Below are 13156 nucleotides of genomic sequence, written 5' to 3'. Positions count from 1 at the left end.
AATATGTGTTGAAGTTTGTGTGAGTGAATTTTGATGAAAGTGTGTATTTTGCTGTAGGGATTGTATACTAGATATTTAAAAAAAAATATTAAATATTTAAAAAAATATATTAAACTGAGATAAATTAATAAGATTGATTTGGGTAAGCACTATATTTAGTTTAAATTCTTTTCAAAATTATATGTTATATTAGCTAGGGATATTTGTTTATCTAAAATATATTTTTTCATATTATTTTTGAATGATAGATATGTCATGGCGGTTTGGATAGGGGGTGGTATGTTGTTCCAGATTTTGGACGAGGCGTATTTAAAGGATCCTTTATAATTCTTTGTTTTATGCTTGGGGCAGGATATCATTTTACGGGCTTTACTACGCGTATGAATACCATGCGATTCTCCTTGCCACTCAATTTTATTATATAAGTATTCCGGCTTTTTATTGCGCACTACTTTATAGACAAGCCCGGCTAAATGAAGTTCCCTGCGACCTTGCATCTTTATAATTTTTTTATTGTTTAGATACGGTGTGATATGACTACGCTTGGGAATCGTGAAGCAAAACCTAGCACATGCATTTTGCACACGTTGTATTGCACGGCTGGTTTTTTCTAGCAGCCTAGGTCCGTATACTACGTCACAATAGTTAAAGATGGATAGAATTAAAGCTTCCGTTAGCATGATCCTTACTTCTTCAGTTAAATAGCTTCTAATACCGTATAAAACTTTTAGACGGAAAAAAGCTGTTCTTATTTTTTGGCTTATGTGCTCCTCGAAACGTAGTTCACTGTCCATCAGTAAGCCCAGATTCTTTGCGTGATTAACTCGCTCGATCATTATGCCATTTATTTTTAAGTCCGGTGCATATTTTATAATTTGTTCACACTGTCGTTTTGTGCCTAAAACTAGGTATTTAGATTTTTTTGGGTTAAGGACTAGTGCGTTTTTTTTTGTCCATTCATAAATTTTCCCTAAGTCCTCATTTATAAGCTGCACAGCTTCTAATGTTTTTTGGTGCTTAAAACAATAAACTTGGGTGTCATCCGCGTATAAATGAATTTTACAATGTTTGATGTTTTTTATGAGGTCAGTTGTATAAAGAATAAATAATAAAGGACTTAGTATAGATCCCTGCGGGCATCCTCGTGGTATGATTTTCTGTTGTGATTTTTTGAGCTCTCCCTTACCATCCTCGGTAACAACAAACTGTGTTCTATTACGTAAGAATGAACTAAACCAGTCGCGAGCCGCATGTGAGATGCCATAATAGGACATTTTTGCCAAGAGGAGCTCAGCACTGATACAGTCGAACGCACGGGAAAAATCTAGTAAAACTAGGATGCTACCATCACCTACATCAGCTGACGCAATTATATTGTCTGTTACTTCAGCTAGGGCAGTAGCGGTGCCATGCTGCGCACGGAAACCTGACTGAATAGCCGGTAGAATAGTTGAATTTTCAAGGAATTTGGTTAACTGCGTACAGACCACTCGCTCTATAATTTTAGACATAACCGGTAGTATACTAATTGCTCTTAAATCATTGAGTTGCTTTACCGATGATGATTTTGGTAGTGGCTTTACTTTAGCGACCTTCCAATCACCAGGAAATATTTTATCATTAATAGAAACATTTATTATGCGTGTGATGATTGGAAGGGTAACTGGAAGGGTCATTCGCAACATTTCTGCTGTGACTGTGTCCCAACCTGCGGCATTTGTTGTTATTGCACGTATGATTTTAGAAACTTCATCCATGTTAGTGTTATGCAGATTAAAATCGTCTGATCCAAAACGGTTATGTTTATAATAATTTAGCAAATTTTCATCTATATTGCTGTCACCCGGAACATCCAAAAAAAAATTGTTAATGTCGTCTGGATTATTTAGATTAGGTGGAATATCTGGCAAGGTTGAATTACCAAGAACTGATGTCTTTTTAAGATAGTTCCACATTTGTTGTGGCTTGTGTTTGTTTTTATTGACGTAATGAGAAAAAAAGGCTTCTTTCTCACGTCTCAGTGCACTAGTGACCATATTTTTCATATCCTTGTAGTATGCGAAATGCGATTCTTTTTGGGTACGATTTGCTCGATGAAGCGCTTTATCGCGTAGTGACATCATTAATTTAATATTATCAGTAATCCAGGGACTAGGGCTTTCTTTAATTTTGACTTTCTGTAGTGGTGCATGTTCATCAAAAATTAAATTCAATAAATAGTTAAACACTTTTACCATATCGTCTATATTATCCTGTTCGTTCACGTCCTCCCATGGCATAGCATGTAGATCTTTAAGAAATAAGTCATTATCGATTTTATTAATGGCCCGTATCCATTTAAAAACTGGTGGAATTGGCGGTTTTCCGAAAAATTGAAAAAACAAAATGGCGGACTGCTTTGGCGGCCCTTTTGTAAAAGTGACTTTTTTTCGCGATTTTTGATTGGTTTTTTCACGTGTTTAGAGTGGTTGTGGAGATTTGTCTTGTTATAATATATATAGCTGGATTACCACTGACACACTGACTGACATGATTGTTCTCCCAGAAGGAGCCATTTTTTGATATGAAAATGTTTTAGGGAAATGTACAGGGTGCTCGGGTGAGTAGAGAAAAACCTCGACTTTTTAAAAAAAGTTGTAAAAAAAAAAAATTTTTTTTGTTCCTCCATTTTGGTGACCACACATTTTTTTATATTTCGAGGGTGTGTTTAGAATGCCTGACAGATTATAAAAAAAATATAAAAAAATAAAAAAACAAAATGGCGGCCGAGTTGCAGTGAAGCAAAGTTTAGGGCGTGTCAGACCCGACTTGAGGTGAATTGATCTCCCGGAAGGGGGGGAGGTGGGGGGATGGTGTTTTTTGTAAACGGTGGGGAACATGATGGAATTTAGGGGAAAATTCCAAAAAATGATTTTTTTTTAATTGCGGGTGGAGGGGAGATTTTTTTATAAAAACGTGTTTTTTCGGGGATTTTCAAAGCATTTTTTTATTGTGTTTGAGGCATTTGACAGGTTTGACTTGTATAGAGCGGTTGTGTAGTTTGACGAGTAGAGTTGCCACGTGAAAGAATTTTCCCCATTTTTAGGGTAAATTTCGAGATTTTCCCCAAAAACATGAAAAGTAGAAATGGCCACTTTTGATTTTAAAATTTGATGCAGTTTTGTCGGAAAGACCCGTACTAATGACATTTGACCATTTTTATTACTTTCGACTGGCAACCCTGGGCGATAGACGAGATTATATTTTTTCGGATTTTTTTACGTCGACCCAACTTGAGGTGAATTGATCTCCCAGAAGGGAGGCAGGTGGAGTGATGTTTTTTTTGTACACGGTCTGATGTATGGTGCAGTTTATGGGAAAATTCCGAAAAGTTGAAAAAACAAAATGGCGGACTGCTTTGGCGGCCATTTTTTAAAAGTGACTTTTTTTCACGATTTTTGATTGGTTTTTTCACATGTTTAGAGTGGTTGGGGAGATTCGTCTTGTATAGCGCATTTGTGTAGTTTGTTGGGTAGACTATACCAGTTAAATAAAATTTCCCCATTTTTAGGGAAAATTTTGAGATTTTCCCCAAAAACCTGAAAAATAGAAATAACCGTTTTGGATTTCAAAAAATGATGCAGTTTAGTCAGAAAGGCTCATACTAATGACATTTGACTATTTTTATTACTTTCGGCTGGCAACCCTGAGAAATACGGGAGATTATATTTTTGAAAAAGTTCGACGTCGATTCAAGTTGAGGTGAATTGATCTCCCAGAAGGGGAGGAGGTGGGGTGATGTTTTTCTTTGTACATGGTTGGATATATGGTGAAATTCATGGGAAAATTCCGAAAACTGCAAAAATCAAAATGGCGGATGAAGTGGCAGCCATTTTGTAAAAGAGAAATTTTACATGTTTTAAGGCTATTTCACCTGTATTGAGTGGTCTGACAGTTTTGACTTGTAGAGCGCGTTTGTGAAGGTGAATGCATTTAGTTTGCTTATGAAATAAAACTCCCCATTTTTAGGGGAAAAAACAAAATTTCCCTAAAAACATGGGAAATTTTACATGAATATGCAATTTTATCGTTTTGTGATGGTCTGAGGGGATTCGAATGTATGGCGCGTTTGTGTAGTTAAATGCATAGATTTTTAATTAATAATAAAAACTCCCCACTTATAGAAAAAAAAACAAAACTTCCCTAAAAACATGGGAAAATTTACATAAATATGCAATTTTATCACTTTGAGATGGTCTGAGGGGTTTCAAATGTATAGCGTGTTTGTGTAGTTAAATGCATACAATTTTAATTTAAAATATAAACTCCCCACTTAAAGGGGAAAAATTAAATTTTCCCTAAAAACGTAGAAAAAATTACCAACATTAGCAATTTCACCCCGTTGAAGTGCTCGGACAGATTTATGGTATTTGGCGCATTTGTGTAGATAAATACAAACAATAATTATTTAAAATAAAAAACTCCCCACTTGTAGGAAAAAAATCAAAATTTCCCTAAAAACGTAGAAAAAATTACCAACATTAGCAATTTCACCCCTTTGAAGTTTTCAGACAGATTTGTGGAATATGGCGCATTTTTGAAGATAAATACAAAGAATTATTTTTTAAAATAAAAACTCCCCACTTTTAAAGGAAAAAATATTTTCTGTAAAAATATACAAAATGTAAATCAACTTTACCACAGTGTAAGTGCCGAGCGCAGCGAGGCCATAGTTCTTCTACAAGCTATACCAAAATAAAACCAGCCGAGCGCAGCGAGGCATCCCACAAGTAACCCTGCCATAAAAGAAAGAAATCCGAGCGAAGCGAGGCATTACGTATCATAATTATCAATATCAATAAAGAAAAACTACGGGAAAAGTCCCGTTTAAGAAGTGGAAAGCCGAGCGAAGCGAGGCAAAACAACCTAAACCATCAATCCAAAACCTAGAGAGCCGAGCGGAGCGAGGCAAAACTACTGAAACCAACATCCGAAAACCCGAAGAGCCGAGCGAAGCGAGGCAAAACAACCGAGACTACCATTCCGAGACCAGGAGAGGAGCCGAGCGCAGCGAGGCTAAATTACTTTAATCACCAACTGCCTGTTTAACTGGAGAGCCGAGCGCAGCGAGGCTAAAAAATCCAAATCATCATACCACAAACCTTGGAGAGCCGAGCGCAGCGAGGCAAAACATTTCAAAACATTATACCACAACCACCGAATAGCCGAGCGCAGCGAGGTAATACAACTTAAGTATAACCTTACCGTAAAAGAGGAGCCGAGCGAAGCGAGGCAAAACAAATCAAACCACCATACCGCAAACCCTGGAGCGCAGAGCGAAGCGAAACAACACCACTCAAACCCTCGTCAACACAACTAGATATAACCTGAGAGCCGATTGTGGCAAAGAAATACCTTGAATGAATAAAAAAGATAGACAAAGGTTTGGGCGCGTTTATAGTTCCAATTATGGATTAAATTGAAGTAAACCATACTTCTGTAAACAACAATCATAGGAAATGTTCAAAGTGTGTGTGTTCGAGTGAGAATAAAAAAAAAAAATTGTCTCAAAAGCAAACCCGAGTAAGAAATTAATGAATAAAAAAGCCTGTGAATTTCGTTGCTATGAAAAAGTTTCTCTTCAGAACAAAGTAGGTAAACTAATAATCGAGACGCTAGAAAAACGCGCGAATGGAGGTGAGCGGTGGTAGCTCAGTCGGGTAAGAGCCCGCTTCTCACGCCAGAGATACGGGTTCGAATCCCGGCGCTGACATGTACCAATGAGTTCTTTTAACTTAAGTACAATGTATACCATCGCTCTTACGGTGAAGGAAGACATCGTGAGGAAACCTGCATATCTGAACCCACCAACCCGCAGTGGACCAGCGTGGTGGGAAATGGTCCAAGCATAGGAAGGCAGTTAAGACCTTGGGGATATGCACAAAGGTTCCACTCGAAAGAGCCAGGTGTAGGTACTTACACACAATAGAATAGAATAGAATAGGATGTGACTCAGATTTATGAGGTATTAAATAATCCAATATTTGTACACAAAACTATGTCATCTCGATACTAGGTAAAGTTTACGAAACCAAAAAATAACCATATAGATCAGTTTCTCTACCGTATTTGTGTGAGACAATCCGTTATTCATAATTTAAATAGTTTTCAAGGCAAATATTAACATTCCTGTGGAGTTTTTCTTAGGTATGTAAAGCCAAATTCAAGAAATATCCGTTGTACACTCCCGGGCAATGAAAAAGTTCCACTCACAAAATGCCGACACCACAAGAGAAAACTAAACCCCATAAAATATTCGATACGTTATAGTCAAGTGAATAACCGTATCTCACCAAAATTCATACTGAAAACCGTATCCCAAATAAAACAAAAATCATCAGTACCCCTGTTATAATGAAAACCATAGTGAAAATCGTTTTTAAGGCATAACATAACGCAAGAATGATTTGCTACGGTATATTCAAGTCAATACCCTGCTGAAACTGAAATTCATACTGAAAACTGTTTCCCACGTCAAACAAAATCGTCAGTACCCCTTTAATAAAAAAAAAATCATAGTGAACACAGTTTTTAAGGCATAACAAAACGCAAGAAAGATTTTCTACGGTAAATTCAAGTCAATACCCTGCTGAAACTGAAATTCATACTGAAAACTGTTTCACACGTCAAACAAAATCGTCAGTACCCCTTTAATTAAAAAAAAAAACATAGTGAACACAGTTTTCAAGGCATAACAAAACGCAAGAAAGATTTGCTACGGTATACTCAAGTCAATACCCTGCTGAAACTGAAATTCATACTGAAAACTGTCTCCCACCTAAACCAAAAGCATCAAAGCCCCGCGCGGCTGCTTGCAGCCCGCGCCACAACGCGACCTCTAGTTTTAATATTAAATTCGGTCATTACCAGACCATGGTCATTTAAAATATGGTTATGGTGTACACTCACAGATTTGCAGATGTCTCGACTGTCAGTTATTACAAGGTCTAACAGGGTGGATGATCCATTTTTAACTCTTGTTGGCTCCTGAACTAGTTGGAATAGATTTTGTTGCTTGAAAAATGATAGTAGTTCAGGGGCCGCATCCACGTTAGGTTTAAGTAAATCAACATTGAAATCCGAAAAGATCAATATGTAGTCACAATAGCCAAACATACTTACGGACTCGCTGAGCGCGTCGATGGCGGCATTTGGCGAGAGCCCGGAGCCGGGGCGGTACGCTGTGCCGATGGCGATGCGGCCCGCGCCTCTCACTGTCAGCTCCAGCCACATCTGCTCGAGCGCGGAGGGGGGGTGCGGCTTGTGGCGTACGCGCAGTCCGCGTCGCACATAGAAGCCGACACCACCGCCTCTTTTATCATCCGGCCGAGGTGTATTCCTTAGTGTGTAACCTGGTATTACTGGAGCATACACTTCCTGTCCCTCTTTTGTCCATGTTTCATTTAAAGCCAGAATATCTGGTGCATGCCTATCCATCATAACCTGTAGTTCATCACAACCAGTATTTAGTGAGCAAACGTTTAATAATCCCAGTTTAAGATTAGCACTTTTTTTGTTAGTCTTCATATTGAGTTTCTAAATAATAATGTACTAATGATTTGATGAATAATAATGATTAATAATGAATAATAATGATTTGAGGTCAATAATATTTATAAATTCCCTTACTGCAATATTTTTTTTAAACAATATATTATCATATTTTATTTTTTGGTTTTTCACTGCATCCTTGAAATACACGTTGGCATTAGAAAGTAGATTTAATTTATGCATCGATACATGTTGGTGTTGCATTACAGTGTAAGTGTTATAATATATAAAAACATATAATATATTACTGTACAAGATATCAATACAAATAAAGTAGTGTACACAATATACATGTTGGGTACAATCAAGTAGAATATTTATATTACGATACAGTAGAACATTAAACGAGTTTGTCTTCATCGACAACGACCCTGCGCAGCTCACCAGCAGCCAACACCACTTACCATGGTTCTCATAATACCCCTGGTCGGCCAGCGCGCCGTGCACCAGGTCGGCGTAGTGCAGCGCGGTGGCGCAGGCCGCCTCCAGGAGCCGCAGCCCGCCGCCCGCGGAGCCCTCGTCCGCGCCGCCGATGGCGCGCCACACCAGACGCATGTGGTACAGGCTGGAGAAATGAATGAAATGAAGAGCCAGTTTTTTCAACCATTGGTCAAACAATTGCAACTATTAGCCCCAGTTTCATCATACTCGGTTAAATCATAACCAGGGATTAGTTCATCAATTATACGTCATCTTCATATTAAATGACAGATTTATCAAAAGTCAACAACTAATCCCTGTTTCTGATCTAACCGAGTATGATGAAACTAAGTGCCAATTTCTCCATAGTCGGTTAGAGCATAACCAGGGAGTAGTGGTTGGCTTTTGACATATCTGTCATGAATTTCATATGGAGATATGGCTTAGAAAAAAATATATATATGCAGCTGTCATGTTTGACACCGAATGGTTAAAGTTAGTTACAAATCAAAAACCCGCCCAAGGAAGTGGATATGAGATTTGGGCAGATTTGGGGTAAGAATTAAGCGCGGTCCATACAAAAGTGGTACTTCACATTCCTTGACGGAACAAGTTTGGATGGGAATCGCGCTCACATCCGCTTAAGTATCGTAAGAAAATGCCATGCATGAAAATGCGTAAGGCTTTTATACAATCTTAAAGGTTATGAGCATGAATGAAATGTAAAACAGTATATTATTTTTTGTGAGTGAAAGCCATGTTATGATTTCAGAACTAAATTCAGCAGGACATTACCTACTTTAACATAAAAAGAAGGCTTTATAATATATCGTTATGATTAAACCGAGAATCTTACAAAAAGTATTAAAGGTGACAACATCAATTTCGTATGAAATATTTGATGAAGGCGAAGAAAGTAGTAAAACAAGTTTTATCTGCGTCGTAAAGCGAGGTGAAAGTCAGTGAATGTTGCCAGGCCGGTATTCGAGAGCGGCTGTGATATATTCGCATTAATGCAGGAGGAGCGGCCGCCGGTGGGCGGTGAAACGTTTTATTAGATTTTTCCGCCCGCTCGCTACGGCCGATATTTTGCATGAAACTCGCTACGATCTCTCTTAAATCAAAGGTTTTGTTAAAATTAAAACATGGCACTTTGTCATTAGCCAACTATAAGGAAATGAAATGAAATCTGACGCTTTGCTGAGAAAACAGGATACTTACTGTACTAATTAACTTAAAAAAAAGAGACGAATTGAGGATCTCTTCCTTTTTTCGAAGTCGGTTAGAAATAACATCGCGTGGTCAAGACAAGCATCTTGAGTGGGAAGTTTCTAGAAGTTTTAGAAAAAAGAAGTGTCACCAGGCTGCGGTGTCCACCGAGGAGGTGCTGTGCTTCACGATGCGCTCCGCCTCCACCGGCCGGTCTGAAAACACACACTTTCTTCACTAAGTGCTACCCACCACTTAGCTACATATAACAGCTGCAGAATAATTCATTTTATGAACATATTCATGTATCGGAAACGGGTGAACGACTAATAAAACTTGCTGGAAAATTCACAAAGCTCTCCATGAAATCAGTTACGGCAGGCCGTATACAATTTTAGCACCGCGCTATTAACACTTTGGGAATAGTAGCGACGCAAATGTGTTAAATCGACGGGGGAGGTTTAACCTTTTGTAAACGGACCGTAATTTGTATCAAAGGAATAGAAAAGTGTTCGTGTTGTGGCACAGTTTTAGTTTGATGGTTATCTAAATGATGGCGGTTGAAGGGACGAGGGGGTGCGGGCGCGGGGCGCGGGGCGGGGTAGCCCTTAGCCTCCGACCTGAAAACATCCGGGGCGGCGATCACGTGAAATTGAGCCAAGTTCATTCGGAGTACTGATTTGTAGCTACGTTTAAATGATCTTGAATTAAATAAAACGTTTCGTAGAATTTTAATAGAGAGATTTAGTTAAACGCTGTTTTTATATGTATTTAAATAAGTGCTTTACATTTACGTAGGTACCCTAACTAAGAAGGGTCACGTTACCTTTTCCTAGACTGTGCCTAAGCCGTTCGAAATAACATTAATAAATTTATTGTTTCAGCTTTCCATTAAGCTTGTTTTATACTTATAAGTGCTTTAGGACTTTCATCGCCATTTCAATAAAATCCTGTAGTTACATCTATTGCCACAATCCTGTGTAATACCGGCAATTCGCTCCTCACTTCACACATGATTTAGTTCCACTCGCCCCGTCCCGAGTACAATTACACTCGTCTCGATCTCGAACGTTCTCTAAACGCCTCACCGTGTCTGCGAGTATCGTGAATGTGACGAATACCAATACAGAAAATGTTACACAATCGGTACAATACAGAAATCAGAACTTATGCGCCCAACTAGGTAAGTGATTAGGAGCATAATTATAATTATAAGGATTTCAAGGAGCTATTTCAAATTTATTAAATCAATGCAGCATAATAGTTATAATCATGTTTTCATTTTATTACCATTTTACAGAGTTAAATATAAATGGTTATCTCTTTCATAACTGGCTGTCGTAGCGAGTGAGAATTTTAGATCACAAGCATAGGACTGGATCTTTCCCTGTAAAAATTATGAGCTTTTCTGCGGACTAAACCTTTCCAAAAGAAAGAAAATCAACACAACAATCACCTTGTATTCAGGAAAGGCCTAGTTGTTGATTTGTGTAAGTGCGGCGCGGCCGTGAAGCATCATTTGGACACTATTTCGTCTCAATTTCCCCCGAGCTCCCGAAGCCCCTATCACAGATTGGAAATCGAAAACGCGAACTTATTTGTTTCGGAAAGTGTATGTAAGTAACTTGAGTTGAGGGACCGATGAAAGTTCACTGAATTTTCCATTAAAATCCTTTTAGTCGGCAACGCCTGGAATATTTTTTTGTTGTCCGACAAATTTACATTTTAATTTTGTTTTGATCGAAACGTATTTCGATATAAGCTATAGTTTTTTTTTCTTATTTGGCGTTACCGTTTAAAAACCAACTACATCGTACATTTTTCCACGAATGTGTTCCTTTAAGTAACATTGGTCATGCCCACAAACATTTATCACTGTAACGTGGCCGGCCGATCGCCGATTCCCCGGACAAACATTACATTTCTCATTCCGGGACGGAAACAGCGTTCACACGGCCGCGCAGCAACACTTAACAATGTCCACATCTGTAGAACCATTCTAGTGTATAAACCTGTAACTGTTACTTACAAAATGTACTGTAAGTGTTACTTACAAAATGTACCTGGAACTGGAACTGGTACTTACCGCGTACCTACAGAAATACTAGGTATTCTCTATCGATACATAACAAGACAAACTTACAACTTGGTAGCATATAGGTTCATACCTGTTTAATAAATTTCCTATATGAGTAAATGTAGTTTCTAACTAAATTAAATAAACTGTATGTAGTTCAACAGAGTAAATGTAGTCCGTTTTTTTGTGTTTATAAAATATGTAAGTATAAGTAGATTGATTGACCTTTGGGTTGAACTCTATTGAGTTATATTTAGCATTTCATTCAACCCCAACAGGTGGATATTTTACTTGGCTGGACCCAATGGCAGATGAATCTCCAGTTTGGAGGACGAGTTAACTTGGCCCGGCTTAACCCTGGTTGACGTTTGCCAGGTGCCAAGTTAACACATCGGCGTTTTACAGTTTGGGACAAAAAACTTATACGTATATTCTATTTTATTTAAGTAGTAATAAGTAGTCACTCTGATAGGGGAAAAGCTTCTTGGCCCCAGACTGTTTTAAGTACTGGAGGGCTAGCACGGAGTGGAAGACGCGCACATCGCACGGCTTCAAGAGCGACGGTCTTTTGTCACGTCTTGCGCCCCGTGCTAGGCTAGCAGGTGACACACTCACCCAGCTCGACGGCGGCGCGCACCCGCTGCAGCGCCATGGTCTTGGTAACCGCCAGCCAGCGGTCGATCAGCGGCTCGAACCAACTGCCACAAACAAATGCACCCATGTAGATGACAACAATGTGTTACAATAATTATGAAATCTAATAAATTCTGAGTAAGATAGGCCAAGGTGGATACGGCCTCAACCAGTACTACCTTTCACATACTATGATTTTTACTAGTTGAATAGATACAGTTTAACATGATATTTCCTGTTAAAATATTCATAACATCAGAATTTTTGAATGGAAATTAAGGTAAAGATATTTAAATTTCCTTTATTCCTGGTAAACTGAAAACTACGGTAAAATCCGCCAACACATGTCTGAAACCCGTTGGCAGTAGCCGGTAGGTAGCTTTACACAATGTTTTCCTACGAAAAGCTCTCGGAAGTTCTTAATTGAGTTTTCAGTTTCAGAGATCGTTTTTATTTTTCAAACAAAAAACAATAACGGTGGTGAAATGTTTTGATTAAAAATCATGAGCGTTGGACATACAAACTGAAAATAGTTTTTATTTACTCGCTCGAGGGAGCATGTTGTATCTGACACGGCAGACGTCGACATGGCGAGACGAGCGGTGGAATAATAATTGACGTTCCATTCGATACTCTTTCGGTATTTCATTCCACCATTTCACGTTGGATATATTTTAATTCATTCGGAACCAGTTAAGCAAGTTTTCGGTTTTTTATTCATATGGAGTAGCGGTTGATAATTAATTCCATTTTAATTATTTATTAGAATAGAATAGAATAGAATAGAATTCATTTATTCACAAGAAACAAGGTTATACATGAGATCTTAAACATCAAATTACAGTTTCTATCATGCTTCACCGAGGAATCGGTATGTGAAATACTTAACAAATAAAATGTTCCTATTCTATGTAAAAATTCAATACACTTTTTATTATAACGAGATGAATCCATAGTCATTATTTTTCTAAAGCGGTTCTAAGTGACAAATGCTGAGTAAAGTCTTTTTGGGTTACAATTTACAACACTGGTGGTTAATGTAATAACGGCGTTGAGATGTCGTAAAAATAACCGATACAAACATCACACGCTCACATAACCCTTCTTTTCCTTTATCATAATAAACATCATGAGGTAATTTGAAACACTGACATGAGCGTCTTCGTGACTCACCATATATACAGGTATAAGTATATAATGTAATACATGCGGAGTGGAAAATTATAG

General features: G+C 38.1%; 1 protein-coding gene across 1 annotated transcript in view; it reads right to left on the bottom strand.

Moving 5' to 3' along the window:
- LOC105393488 (BAI1-associated protein 3) overlaps positions 1-13156 on the bottom strand; it is an 86707-nt gene that overhangs the window by 11748 nt on the left and 61803 nt on the right. Inside the window, exons 17-19 of the mRNA XM_048631517.1 lie at positions 11912-11994; positions 9371-9434; positions 7995-8155 (exon numbers count right to left, since the gene is read on the bottom strand). Coding sequence (XP_048487474.1) covers positions 7995-8155; positions 9371-9434; positions 11912-11994 — 308 coding nt within the window. The remainder of the gene's footprint in view (positions 1-7994; positions 8156-9370; positions 9435-11911; positions 11995-13156) is intronic.

This window comes from Plutella xylostella, chromosome 29 (genome assembly GCF_932276165.1).
Source record: "Plutella xylostella chromosome 29, ilPluXylo3.1, whole genome shotgun sequence".
NCBI lineage: Eukaryota > Metazoa > Arthropoda > Insecta > Lepidoptera > Plutellidae > Plutella > Plutella xylostella.
This window is presented reverse-complemented; position numbering and strand designations above follow the sequence as displayed.